At 39.9% G+C, this 14917-nt stretch overlaps 1 protein-coding gene across 2 annotated transcripts; it reads left to right on the top strand.

Moving 5' to 3' along the window:
- The first annotated feature begins 1081 nt into the window (after positions 1 to 1081).
- Positions 1082 to 14877, top strand: LOC119152060 (OTU domain-containing protein 4-like). 2 transcript variants are annotated; one of them, XM_037396741.1, is made up of 7 exons: positions 1082 to 1197; positions 2571 to 2691; positions 5296 to 5454; positions 6028 to 6166; positions 7230 to 7499; positions 8235 to 8275; positions 10634 to 14877. In XM_037396741.1, exons 2-7 carry the CDS (start codon positions 2638 to 2640, stop codon positions 11873 to 11875), a joined length of 1905 nt encoding a protein of 634 aa, XP_037252638.1. In that variant the 5' UTR covers positions 1082 to 1197; positions 2571 to 2637; the 3' UTR covers positions 11876 to 14877. The 2 variants fall into 2 exon arrangements, with proteins under 2 accessions (XP_037252638.1, XP_037252644.1); XM_037396747.1 differs by having other exon boundaries at positions 5296 to 5379.
- Positions 14878 to 14917: the final 40 nt, after the last annotated feature.

Here is a 14917-nt window from a genome sequence, read left to right on the forward strand (position 1 = left end):
TCATCGTGAGCTCCACTTTTTTTTTTGCATGGCAGCATCTTCCCTGCAAGAAAACTACCAAACCTGCAGTTTCTCATTGGAAAGTGGTTGTGTTGGGGGTGTGTGTGTGGTTTTTTTGTTTTCTTTTTTTTTTCCTAGTTGGGGCTGAAGTAATGTTGCATGTAGTTCTTGGGCATGGCTAAGATCTTCCCTCAGCTTCTGCAAAACCTGTCATAGAGAGGACTCTTTCATGTTATTACTGATCGCTTGAAGGAGTATAAGAACGGCATTTTGCCTGCATTTGTCGGCAGTGATTTTTTTAATTGACTGGGCTGCTGCAGCAGAGTTTTTCATCATCGTTGCTACTGTTCTGTCCTATCTAAAAGACTATTCCGTACTTGGTTACAAACCCAAACTCTTCATGGTCTGTTCTGTCACTCTTCTGTATCGTAACTCCTCATGGAATAAATGGGGCTGGGGTGTCTTTGGAGTCTGCCACATACAATATCCTAAGGGCGTTTTTCTTCCACCTTTAACCTAAATAGATAAGTATCCCAAGATGTTTAGCTAAGTAATTCAGAAAGCCAAAACAGTGATGTTGTTTTTGTGTGGCAATACTTCAGACATGGAAAACTAATGCATTTTCCCTTTTGTTGTTGTATTTACAGAAATCTTCCTCAACTGTCTCTTACATGTTTATATGTAGCATGTGGGGGCGTGGTCAGTTCTCAATTGGCACAGAAATGTATTAGATCACTTGATGTAGGAATTGGTTTTTTAAACTGTGATCTAATAATTACCGTTTGTTAGAAAGTCTTTCAAAATTGTATCGAACTGAATAAATAATGGACAAAATCTTTTCTTTCTCTTCCTTAAACTTTATGTGTGTGGGTAACTTGCAGTAGGCAGAAAGGGATCTGGTATATGTGGAATCACATAAGCAGTGCTGTATAATTATCTTCTTTCTTCCATCTAAACAATGGCTTTCTGTTGTGTTTGATACCGGTGAATTTCTTAGTCAAAGTGATCCCATTTCATTTTTCCCTTTATAGAAAACCAGACCGGGAGAGAACTGAGGATCTGAACCATGGCAGCAGAGATTGTAACTACTTTGGCTTATCTCCAGAGGAACGCAGGGAGAGACAGGCTATAGAAGAGTCTCGTTCGCTTTATGAGATCCAGCAGAGGGATGAGCAAGCTTTTCCTGCTCTTTCCAGTGTATGCTTTTTTCATTGTGATTAATAGTGCATTTTTCATACTTGCCCATGAACCTTTAATTAGCAATCGTTATTTTGCTGTCCATGCATTACAGTACAATTTGGAAGTTAAGGATGTTTTCTTTACTCTCACTTTCTACATAGAAGTACGCAAATCTACAACACTTTGTGTAGTCAAGATAAGACACATACGTACTAATTTCCCTGGGAATAGTTGGTGTGCGCCATACATGGTTCTTTAGGCATGTAAATACAGTAGACACATGAGCTTCTGAAAGCTGTGGGTATTTTCCTTCATGTTCCTTCTGGTTTTGGACAGCTCTGTGCTCCCTTACAGTTACTCAGATGTTGTCTTTTTTTTGTATGGTGGGATCAGGCTTCAAGGTGAAGAACTTGCTCTGAAGTACAGTTTAATTTAGCTGAGAAATAGCTCAGTAAAATGGCATTGCGGCGCTTGAATTAGTAGCGGAGGTGACTAGGTGATTGTTTCTGATTTGGTTTGCATAAAGCCTGTTGTATTTGTCAGTGACTCTTCTTTTTAGCCTGAGAACTTACTGGTGTGACAACTTGCCTGGTGTCATAAGTAATACAAATTCTTTGTCAGCCTTTCCCTTTTTCTGTCGTGGAGCTGAGCTGGCTTCAGTGGACTTCTCTATGTCTGAGGGAAGAAGGTGGCCTTTAGATTTTGAGAGTTTATTTTATTGATGCAGTTTTTGAAGAAAGTGGGTTGGAGTCTCAGTACACGCAGGGAGTGAGCAGGTCTTAGGGGTAAAAAGGGCTGCTGTTTACCAAGGTTTATTCTAGAGATATGGAGGGCTTTTTGGATTTAAATCTGAGGGCAAACAGAAACAAAAACCAGGCTGAGAGGAATGCGTAGGTGAAAGATGGGCCTTAAATATCTCTTGCTTTGTGGAAGTGACATTCTGTGCTATATCTTTCAGTTCTTGAGCAGTAGTAACTTGGTGTAACTGAGAAGAAATGAACAGCTCTTTTGCACTGCCAAGAGCAGACTAAGTCTGAAGCCTAACGGGCGGTGGTTGCTCTCTTTCTGTGAGCTGTGGTTAACAGAACAGTATGCTGTATTTGCTCACCTGAAGGAGGAGGATGTGGTTTTAAAGCTATACTATCTTGAGTGAAGTGTTTTTTGTTTGTCATGTAAACTAATGACATGAATGCTTTTAAAGGACACTGCAAAATTTAGCAATGAATGAAAGAGTGGATGAATCTGATACTTACCATGACTGCTCCCCCCCTCCCTTTCTGCCTATCATGGGTATTATGTGTCATGAAGGCATAATAGTGTCATATCAGATGATGGCAAAGTGTTATCTCACTTATATAAAGTCATATTTCTGCTTTTCTAAACTTTTTTAGAATCAGTCGGTCTGTCAGGCTGCAACACAGACTGTGGATAATTTAAACCAGAAAAAGTTCTCAAATAATGAGAGAAGAAACAGCAAGTGGGCAGCAGAGGTGGAAGAGCGAAAGGATAAAGGTAAAAATAAATGTTTTTAGATAAAGGCTTTTTTGTTTGCTTATTTTTATTACCAGCCTCAGAATTTGTTCAAGACAGGGCATTTGTTCAGGCAACGACGGGGAAATTATCGTTAAGTAATAGTGCCAGACTAAGCTAGGCTGAAGGTAGCAAAGGTGTGGTTTGGGAAGAAAGTACATGTTTTCCTGCTTTGAGTGTGGCTGAGAGCAGATTCCTTGCTGGGATTTTTTTAGTACGTGGGAAGAGGTATGAGAGAAATGAAAAGACTATCAGAGCTACCCTAAACTCGATCCTGTAGAAATTCCAATGAGTGTGGCAGAAGGTGCCAGTGGGAGGATTATTAAGAGTGCCTACTGTAGTCGGTTAAGAGGAAACCAGGTAAAAGTATTCAATGTGGTATGGTTAAGAATTAGCGTACAGAAGGAGGGGAGAAGATGGTGTACAGAAGAGTGGAAAACCTCCCCACTTACAGCAGAAAGAGCTGTCACAGGGTCAAAACTTGTCTGGGTTTTTTCCTCCCAACCCCAGTCTGTTGAAAGCTCTTTAAGCTTTTCTTCATTCTTCTTTTCCTCTTCTGTGAGTAATAGATGAAAGTTGAAGCTGGCTGTCAGGATCTAGTTAGTATATCTCTGCTAAATGCAACCGATACTTTTTGTTTGTTTGTTTTTTGTCCTGTCAGCTTTGCCGTAACTAAACATTGACTTTGACCATAGCTTCTTCCACTACTTTTTTTTTTTTCCTTCCTGATTAAATAAAATTCAGACTCTCTAGCCTCCTCTTAGAAGCTGTTCTTTCCCTCCCTTTTCTTGAAGTTTTTGTTTTCTCATCTCTAACAGCAGAGGCATTGCTGTTGTGTATTCATGGTACTTGTGCTCCTTAGTTCCTTTTACAACATGTGAGACTGTTCAAGAAGGCCTTACAAGGACTGATGCTACCTATTTTTCATTCTCCGAGCATCTGAAAACTTGTTTCACTTGAAAACTTCCATCAGCAATGCTAAAAAGAATGTTCATGTAGAGAAAGCTCTTAACTACAGTGTCATGATAGGTTTTGCTGAAGTGCATGGCATGTACAGGTTTCCCTGTTTTTTGTGACACTCTGGATTGCGTTGCCTCTTCTGAAACTAGGTTAAAAATCGTATAGGAATAAACTACTTCCTTATGAGTATTTAGAGATTCCTGTTGATGCTTGGGGAATTGGCAGTAATTCTTATAATTAATATTGTTACAATTTACTTTGTTGTCTAGTTGTGATGGTGCATATACTAGGCTTTTAAAAAGTACCTATCTATTTAGTGGCTACTATTAAACTTATGTGCATTAATTTGATTAACAAGCAGTGGTAACCAGCTTTGAACATAAGCTAGAATGTGAAGAACTTGTACAGCTCTTACTATATGAAGATTATGCCATGACTGTTTTCCAGCACCATCTCCCCGCAACAAGTGTTTTGCTGGTGCTTGAGAAATTAAACTCTTTCTGCATCAGTCTGAAAACTTTGTAGATCTTTTGAACCATTAAAAACCTCCTAAGCTTATCAATCTTTTACTCGGTCTAAAGTAGACAAGACTTTTAAGCTTCTGGTATCTTAACGCCTGAATATGGAAATGCTGATCAAAACATTTTCACTTTAAGCAAAGTACAAACTTTCTTTTTCACTAGGAGGGACTTAGGATGAATGATATGTGTTTAAAGAGACAGCTATGTTTCTTTCCTGCTTCCCTCAAGCATCAGTGAAATGGTTAACAAGCATCAGTAAAGAACTCCTGTGGAGCTTTGAAAACTGGGTTTGAAGTAGTAGCTCTGTTACTGCCCTAACAACTGTTTGTTTTAGGATGCTTTGATCTTTGATAAAAATTTAAGTTTTCTGAAGTAATATGTGCTGAGGTAGGTTTTGTTTTGAAGATTTAACTTTAGAAAGACAAACTTTTAAGTGGCTTAAGTTGTGATAGCCATAAATGGTGTAATGGTTCATTTACTAGGTTATGTCTTGGTGTTACAGAGTCAAATTCCAGGCAGATCCACTTAAGTCAGAAGCTTGAGCCAAATTCATCTGAGGTAATCTTAAAGAAAAGACCAAATTTTTTCTTAATGTTATTGCTTCTCTGATACATGATTAGCAGAGCAATAGCTGCCTTTAGAGCTGTGATTGCTGCTGCTGCTTTACAGCTTTTAGTGAAATACTTCTAAGGTTGGAGGCTTGTATTGCTGTCAGCTTTCCTCAGCCCCTGTAATCCATACTTATAGTCTTTCTCTGCAACCTGAGTTCTCAAATCCGGGCTATCGAGAGCACTTGTGAATCTGGATTTGTAACTGCTTAGTACAGTCCATATGTTCAGTATAATGGGACCAGAGAAGATTTGATGTTTACTAATAGCTGCTGTGCTAACAGACCATGGTCTCTGAAGTTCAGTGGAGATTTGTGGCCTCTTGTTGGCTTTTAACCTTTGCTGTCCTTTCAATGAGCAGAATGTTACGCTAGTTATAATAGTGATTGGGTGCTTAGCCCACTTTGTATGTAGTGTGGTTTAATATCTTTGAATGCCTCTTTGAAAAGTAAATCTTATTGTTAGACTAGCTGTGTCTGTTTCTAACTTTGCTTTAGAAGAATAGTCAAGATGAGAGTTTTCCAAAAGCTTCAGCTCCTTTGGAACAAGTGAAAACAGATTCTCCGATTCTTGCTGAGCAAGTAAGAAATGTTTGTTTGATTTCAAAGTTTTCCAGTCAGGAGACTTCAGACAAAGGGGAGCTTCATCACAGCCACGTATGTATTATAATACTGGCTTTTAATTACATAGTCATTTCTATGGTGATAATGCTGAAATTTTGTATTTACATCTAGGAATCTATTATGTCTAACATAAAGAATTTAAAAGAACAACGCTTCCTAGAAAAGTAAAAGTATATCCTTCCTCTTCTGAGAGGGGCTACTTCATATCTTTCTGCTAAGAGAGCTGTGATTTTAACTTCTTTACCTTTTGCCTTTTCAGGTTTCTCCAAGGTTATTGGTAATCATTTGTGAGGGTGGCTTTTCTTTTGGATGGGAGAAATTAAATGTAATGCTTGTGGAGGTGGTTATAACACTTCTGGCTGTCATGGTACAGGCATGTTCTGGGTAGAGCTCGGTGCAGAGTTCTTCACAGTGATGTGTAACGTACCTCAGACATCTCTTACGTATGCAGCCTGATACGTTAGTAGCTGATATTTTGCTGTGGTGTTGGTCAATAGTCTGGGTAATACCGAGTCATCGAGCCTTTGTTGGTGGAAGTCAGACACATGAAGGGTCACCAGCAATGGTGATTTAGAATAACTTTGTGTTATCTCTTTGTTTTTATAGAACCTGACAGACTGCTTACCAAGCCTAACTCCAACACCCTCACCAGTCTTTTCTGAGATGCATTTACCTCCAGCAGTGCCTTCAGTACCAGCCATTGTGCCAGCTTGGCCAAGTGAGCCAACAGCCTATGGACCAGCAGGTTTGAAGAAATATTAACATAAATGAGAAACCACTAGCCCTGAAAAATACTTTAACTGTCTTGCTAAATTGAAGGTACTTCCAGGAGCCGCGGTTTCCTGCAACTTTGCATTCCACAGGCAGTCATTTATAGGAATATAGTTTCTCACTGCTGAAAGCTAGTGAGAGTTGTAGGAGTTCTGGTATATCTTTGATTGGCCCATATGTGTAGTTTGCTTTACTCCCTACCTGAAGTTGGAAGAGGGATGCGTACTCGATTCTCTTGTTTTCCTCCTGAGTGGGATAGCGTTGAGTTTTGAGGGGGCTTACTCGGAGGATCTGCTTGAAGTGTAGCACACTGTCAGCACATAGAAGCTTGATTATGTGTTTGTGCTCTGTGTACCATGTAATATTAAAGCCCCTTGATTTACTAAGGACGGTCTGGTATGTCTGGAACTAATGAGATCCATTTGGACCTGAGCTGCAAAGCCAGTATAATGTTTTTTCTGCGCTACACGTATCTTCTGGTACGTGGAATTTTTTTTGATTCAATATTGCTCACTGGATCAGGTGCTGCATTTCTTGTCCCGCTGTTGGGTTTCTGTACAAGAACTAGCTTTCAAATCTGCTTACTATGTTCAGATGATACAGTAATAATCCTCTCATAGTTGACCGCACCTGTGGCAGAAGATGCGTAGCCCATGTAATGGAAGCTCAGATGGAGGGTTGACTGTAAATGCCTGGTTGGAATGAGAACTGCAGAGATTTACACATAACTTACCAGTTCCCCCCTTTTTTTTTCCCCTTCCTATTTCCTTCTGGTATTAATAATTCTAAAAATAAATATGGGAATGCTTTATCATTTCAGGAAAGCTTAACTGTTTTACTCTTTCTGAAAATTATTCTCTGCATTTAGCCATGTCTTTTTTTTTTTTTTTTTGTTTGTAACTTCCCGACTCAAGGATATTCTATATCTTCCTGAATACTGGTGGTTGGTTTCTTCTCCCTTCTGTCTTTTGAAACTTGCTTTCCTGCTGTCACTTTCTTTTGTGATAGTACATAGTTGATGTGTTTCTTTCCCATAGGTATTCCAGCCCAAATACCTGCTTCTTCATTGATGCCAGCCCCAGCAACGGGACCTGACTCTATTGTATCACAGGCTCAGGTAACATCTGCTCCAGTTGCTGGAGTTCCTGTGTCGCTGCAAGCAGTTAACCAGCCTTTAATGCCTTTGCCTCAGACTCTGAATCCTTATCAGGATCCACTATACCCTGGATTCCCTTTTACTGAAAAGGGAGAAAGAGCCGTTGCACCCTCTTACTCCCTGTGCAATACTGGGGAAGACTTACCTAAAGGTGAGAAACTAGAAGCGGGGTCGGGTTTTATACCATTTTTCCTAATAGGTTTTCTTCTCTTTAAATGTAGATTAGGACAGCTTCATTGATCCTGTTGTTAGTCTATGTCAGAAGAACTAATCGTTGTCATTCCATGATGTAAGGTGTGGAAGGGATTATTGAATAGAGTTTTAACTTTTTAGTTTGCATTGCTAACATTGCGATTATTTTGCGTGGTTACATCTGGAAATTGGATATGATCATTTTGTGGTTCTTAGCTTGACCCACCGTAACTTCAGGTTTTGTGAATGTAAAGGATTTTTTTTCTCTGGGGAACTGCTTTCTTTTTACAGTAACAGGTTTTCTCTTGTAATCAAAACCTTGGAAGTTGTTGAGCATTTCCTCTCTGGTCTGGGATACAGGTTTTGGCATACTACAAATATGGAATATGCCCATAAAGAACATACCATGTCTGACTGTGCAGTGGTGTTTTACTGAACCGTTTCTTTACAAACGAGAAGTTCAGTTCCACAAACTGTTAAAACTGAAATGTGAACTGTGGTTGTGCTCTAGATAGCTTAACTGTGGCAAGCACCCACCACCTCCAGTCAATCAGACATGCAAGCAGCAGCTTAATACCAGTGTTCCTCTACTGAAATGGAACTTTCTGCAGAGACTAGTTTTTGGATCAGATGAAGTGTAATATTTTAGGTCTTCATAGATCTTTTTCTGTTGTTTTTTTTTTTTTTCCCCCAGATAAGAATATTCTTAGATTTTTCTTCAATCTCGGTGTGAAGGTAACTCTTCAAACTTATTTATGTTTTTGTGTGTGTGGTACCATAAAATTTGGTTGTGTTTGGTAGCACTTAGAGTGCAGGCGTTTGATTGCTGGAGCTGTGCGCTTCACTTTCAAATTTGAAATACTTTCTTCTTTTGTCTTCTGTTAACCGGGTTCCCAGCAGTGGTCCACACTGCAGTTCAAGTTCACAGGAATAAAATTTATCTCAACAGTGACAGTGAGAACTATTGGCTTACAGCTGTGGCTATACAGTCAACAGATTGTGCTTTACAAATGCACAGGTAAGCCATTGTGAGTTTGAAGATGTATTTGTTCAGAAGCAGGGTATAATAAAAAGACCCTCAGACTTTGACCATGTCCATGTACAGGCAAAGCCATTGCAGTACAAATATCTAGTATGTCTTTCCCTGTGGATGCTCCCTTAAGTAACCTGCATGTTTCTCCTTTCTGCTGAGGTTAAGGACAACAGTATTTTACTTTTAGCCTTCCAAATAATTATAATAATAGTCCATGTGTTTATGTGGTGCAAATCTGTGTGGTTAGGGAAGAGGCTTATCCAAAATAGCAACGTTTCCTATTTCTCGGTAAGGACTAGGGGGTTTTTTGCTTAGTTTCTCCCTTCTGCACATAAAAAAGAAACATTTTTATCTTCTCTTACTCCTGTCAGGCAAGCTACTTTGGAAGAGGTGCTGAATGCTCTGAGGCTTATTCCACATGACTTTGAACCCAGAAGTAATGATTTTCTTTGGTGTCTGTGCATGGGAAGAGGGAATGTTCAGCACAACTTACAAAGTAAACTTGGATTAATAACTGTGTGCCTAATACAAGTCTCTTTGCTTAATAGAAATTCCATAAGCCAGAAATAAGTATCACTGAAATATATTTAAACAGCAGTTATTTCATCAGCCTACATACGTTTGGGACTCTCCTTACGGAGATGGTACCAAAAATGGTACTTTGCATTTTTTGGGATGTAGTCTGTCACTTTGGTGCTTCAGCACCATCTACTGGTCAAAGTACCGTGTTGGAGTAGTTGTGCTCCTCACTGGTGACCAAGCAGCGTGGTAGACCTGGGAACTACGTTTTGCATTACCCTGTCCGCTGCCTTGGTCCCGGGTCCTGCCGTGCTGTTACTCACACCCTTCCAGCTGCTCGTGCAGGGTGAACCAACTAGTTCCTGGTGAGAGGCAGACGGGGTGGGCGTACCAGGGTGGGTTTGCTCCAGGAACCGTTTCTACAGATAGTACAGCTGTGCCAGCTGTTGGGCTCTGCACTCTACCTACATCAGTGTTTTCTTAAGACAACCTCGTGCCTCCCGCAGCCTTACGTGGTGTTCTGTATGGCCTGAAATAGGTATAATATTTGGCAATTTGTATTATGCAATCATGCTACAATGTTGCTCTTGGGCCAGTTGCTAGGTACCATAGTACAAACACAAAGACTGCCTTCATAAACTGAGCAGTGTGACTGTAGGCCATTGTGCACTAGTTAGCTAATGTGGAAGCAGAGGAAAGGTGTTGCGTTAAAGGGGAATGGAGGCAGGACTCCAGGATTGTGAACGTAGCTTGTGTTCATTAACAGCACAGAAAAGGTTGCTGCGGAAAATGCTGCGTGTCCATTGCGTGACTCTCACCAGTAGATGGAAGTGTGTTGTATTTTTTAAAGAAACCTATCCCCCTGCTTTATGAAAGGTCTTTTAAGAAAGCTGGTCTGCGGGTTGTGTGTGTACACATGGATTTTAGTCTTTACAGATTGTCCTTGGGGAAATAATCTTAACTCCAGGTCTCAGTGTAGTATTTTTTTTTTCTTTTCCCCCTTTTTTTTTTTTCTTCTTCTTCTGGTTTGGTGTGGGTTTTTTGAGGTGAAAATGTGTGCATGGTGTGACTTGTTTGGATTGTTGATCTATTAGAATTTTGAGAAGTGAGCTAGTAGAGTAAATTGCTGATGAATAGTTGTGATTCTGGAAAATGAATTTGAAATGCGTCTCTTCAAATGCGTAGCTAAAGCTTGACTTAATAACATGTGTTTATATAGAAATTGTTACTAAGGTAATTTAGTTTTCTTACTGGTCATAACTTGCCCATTTCGACTGCATTTGGAAGGAAAACAAAACGAGAGCATCATCCTGGGGCCTAGCTATTTAGAACTGAGGGCAGTCACTGTAAAAAAAAAAAAAAAAAAAAAAAAAAAAAAAAATTAAAAAAAATTGACCTTTACTTTCTGTAACTGTTTCAAAATGGTAAATGACCTGTATGTCTGTCTGAACAGTCAAAAGACCAATCACTGTTGTGTGTGTGTTTTTTTTTTTTGTTTTTTGTTTTTTTTTTCCCCTCCCCCCCCTCCCCTCATCTTGCAGGCATACAGTTGTCCCATGTGGGCACCGCATTCTTACTTGTACCCCCTGCACCAGGCCTACTTAGCTGCTTGCAGAATGTACCCAAACATGTCCCTTCCTGTGTATCCGCACAACGCCTGGTTCCAGGAGGCTCCGCCGACGCAGAATGAAAATGAAACTGCACGAACAAACAGGCACTTTCCTGTTCAGAGCGAGGCCAGATCCAGTGGTCAAATCCCCCAGGTTGATAGATCTCCATCACTGCCCTTGATTATACCGACAGCTCATGTGTCAGAAAGTCAAGGACAGGTCTGTGTAGAACCAGAGAATGCAGTGCAAGCGCTTCATGCAAACTATGAGGAGTCCCTGAGAGGGAAAAATATGTTCCCACAGCCACCCTTTGGACACAATCACTTTCTAGGAGCTGTTCCAATAGCATCTCCTTTCTTTCCTCACTTTTGGTATGGGTACCCAGTTCAGGGTTTCATTGAAAATTCAGTAGCAAGACCAAATGTTGTCATCTCACCTGAGGACAAAGAAGCAACAGCTAGCACCTCTGCAAGCATGTATGTGGCTAAAGAATGCAGCCCTCCTGTTCCTGTCGTAAACTCTGTGGAACAGCTTCAGAAGACTCACAGCAGCAGCAGCTCAAACACTGTACCATTCCCTGTGGCAGGTGGAAGCGGTGAATGCAGCGCCCCAAAAGAAACTTCGGCTAGGGCACCTCAGCTGGAGCAAACTTGTCCTTCGGCTTCTCCTGCTAAGCAAAAACCAGCTGGGCAGCAAAATCGTTCTCTGCAGATGCAGGGGACTGAGAGGCAGCAAACAGCAGCGCCCAATACTCCGCCGCTGTCGGCAGAACCATCAAAAAACGAACTAAAAAATAGCATTCCCGGTCGTAAGGAGAAGACTGACAAAGGTAGAGATTCCAAGGGTGCTGGCAATCTGCAGACAGAAAGCAGGGCACAGAGAGCGAGGGAAGAGAGCTCTGAAGATGAGAGTGAAGTTTCAGATATGCTGAGAAGCGGTAGATCCAAGCAGTTTTATAACCAGACTTATGGAGGCAGAAGGCCTAGACTTGAGTGGGGTTATTCCAGCAGGGGAGGATACCAGTTCCAAAGAACCGAGGAAGCCTGGAAAGGACCCCCCAGCAGAAGCAGAGATGATGGCTACCAGTATCAGCGAAACTTTAGAGGAAGGCCGTACAGGAATGACAGGAGAAGGGCAACACTGGGAGATAATCAGAGAGGGCATCAAGCGTAGAATGAATGGATAATAGAAGACTTTAAAATACAAGAAGTAATTGGAAGTAGCAGTTTAAAAATCTTTGTTTTTAGTGAAGTTCAAGGATATGTTTTAACTTCTGGCGAGTAAAGACAAGGAGGATCTGAACTCCTAGCATATGTTTTTTGGGGGATTATTGTTTGGCTTAGTGTTTTTTCCTCAATGTCAAATTAGAAAAAAAAAATAGGTTTAGTGTTTGAAAATTATTTTTTTCCCCACAAAGGTTTGAGTTTGTGTTAGAGGATGGATATGTATGTTTACTAGAGTGAGAAATTATAGCATTTGACGTGATCTAGATTCTAAAATTGATAGTAACATTGCACCAAATATAACTGTATATTTTATCATACAATGCCTTAGTTCTGAACTGAGCTAAAGGAATTCTCAGCCTACTGCACTGTTGTCTTTGATATGCTTCCAACCCAAAGGCCTTTCATCTCAAAAAAAAAAAAAAAAAAAAAAATCAAACTTGAATGTTTCTCTTCAGTGTGTTACACGTACGGCAGCCAGCTAACCCTGTGTCTTAGGTATGTTGTATATAGTTCTTTTCATATTCATAGGGTATATTTTTGAATTTTAAAAAGCATTTATTTGTTGAAATCAAAATCAAAAGACAAGCAGTCAAGAATAGCTGTGTATAAATTGGTAAGAATGGCTGTTTCCACCAAGAATTCTTAATACTGGTGTGACTAGAATGGTGCCTATGCCAACTGAATTACAAAGACAATAAAAATGTAGATGCTATGCATTTCCAAAATAATTCTGCATCTGTTATAATAGCAGAAGTTTTTTTAATGCCACTTTAACACTAATGCACTGACAAATCCTAGATATTTTGTGAGGAGAGATGCATAAAGTACATGTTACGTGTTTTTAAGTTTGTATGATGGAGCTACTGTTCAGTATTCTTTTGTTGTTGCACTGTTGATGCAAAGTTTGTTTTGCATGTACAACTCCTTGCTGGAACTACTTTTAAAAGCAAGATGGAGAGTCTCGGTGTGCTCTGCTCTTCCCTACAATTCAGAAGAAAGTGGCTTCTGCCTTATATTTTTACACTGTGTCAGAGTTCTGATGCTGTTTCTTCTGACCCCGATAATGATCTCCGCAGTGTTCCTGTTGCCTTTGCAGTTTGGACGTTCAGCTGTCCAAACTCGGAGAGTGCAGTGTGCACAGTATTCACTCAGCTCTGTTGCTCTGTAAAATTAACTGTTGTGTATATTTTTATATCTCTGTATATACTAGTAGAGGTGATGGTACACTTTCTTTCATGTCTGAGATTGAGGAAACCTGAGTTATGTGATTTCTTTTCAGATGCATGCCATGTATAAAACCCTACTTAAAATAAATGTTTGTGTTTTCACTTTATTATATTTATGTATTTGAAATTGTTGCAGTGACATGAAATGCATATTTGGTGTTGATAGAGCCATTTGTAGAGAGCAGCGGAACTATAAACTATAGATAGGCAAGATGCGAACTAAACAGGGATGTAAACTGGATTTCTACTTCATAGTCAGAATAGTGGTAGGGGCTGTACTGTGGGTGGCTTTTTTTAAAATCGAAATAGTTTTCAGTATTCAAGATTTTGAAAGAGGCAATCTTTAGTTCTCAACCTGAAAAACTAAGCAAGTAGAGAGGGATTTAATAGTCAATACCATTGCGGTCCTCTGTTTATGTCTGCTACTTATGAAGACTTTCAAGTGTCGTCTTGGCATCTTGGGAGGTTCTAAACCGTAACTCTAGCTCTAGCCCAAATCTGTCCAGCGGTCACCAAAATAATCATTTGGTACTAGAGCAGGCATTTAATCACGAGCTTTGTTGTGAGAACAAAGGCAGTACATGGTCTACAGAAACTTTTGGGAAATAATGGAAAACGTAGGCATGGCAGTAACTGCTAAAGCCGTGCTGTTTTCGAATTACTTTTAAAAACTGACTTTAAGTATTCAAGCTGAGCTTAAACTCTGCCTTGCTATTCAAGGGCAGTTGAGGACTGAAATGAGCAGATCTAGTATTGTTTTTCACCTTTGCTGATTAAGTATGGTTTTCTCTGGTTTTGCTGAAAAACTTGTCGATTGATTAGCCAAACCCTTTACCTGGGGCAAGGTTGCAGGATCCCAGTGGTTAGTAGGGGACTACATGTAACATCTAGCATATAATGAACTGAGGTATACAGTTTCAGGTGTTTGCTAAAAAACATCTTTTCCCTTACCCTAATTAGGACTGATTAACAGAAGATGCAGAACTCAAGTCCAAAGGGATGTGTTACTTATCTGTATGACTTAAGTTTTAGTTGGTCTTTGGACGTTTTTGTCTAAACACAGGGTGGGGGTGGTATAAGGCTGCATTCATCACCTGTACTTCACGGAGTACTTCTCCTGGTGTAACAGAGGTGGACTTCTGTTGTCAGGTAGCCAGGGCAGTGTATATCTAAACACCTGATACTACCAAGGTTATAAAACACCAAACCACTGCCTTCTGTAACTTAACAGGCAAAAATGTAAATAAAGAGCAAAACTATAATGATTTTCACATGCTAATGCAGGCAAGACAAGCACTGTTGCGTGGAAAATACCCTTCCTTACTTTTAAGATACATAGCTGAAAGGGGTTTTACATGTCTGCACAACTTACTTGGAAGTGACCTCTTAAATACAGGTACTTTTCTCTCTGTCTCCTTGAAGGACCTTACATTGTATGGATAAGCAATTTTTTTATTTACCTCCCATTTTTGTCTACAGTAAGGATTAAAGCTTTTGGTTTAGGCAAAAGTAATTCCTGGAAAAACTTAATCTTTCTATTCAAAGATGATTGAATGGGTTAAAGGGAATGAGTTGGAAAAAACAGCCATTAACCTTTCTTTACTGGGGAGGTTTAAGTTAGAGAAGATTGAAAGGATTTCAGTGTTTTCTTTTATGACTTTATTTAATTGGTTTTTCTTCTGTAGCTAGGTCTGAGAAGATGCACAGGCACAGATGACTAAAAGTGTATCTTTCTATTATTTGTACTCCATCTTTTGTGTGTT

This window comes from Falco rusticolus, chromosome 1, assembly GCF_015220075.1.
Source record: "Falco rusticolus isolate bFalRus1 chromosome 1, bFalRus1.pri, whole genome shotgun sequence".
In the NCBI taxonomy this organism is placed as follows: Eukaryota; Metazoa; Chordata; class Aves; order Falconiformes; family Falconidae; genus Falco; species Falco rusticolus.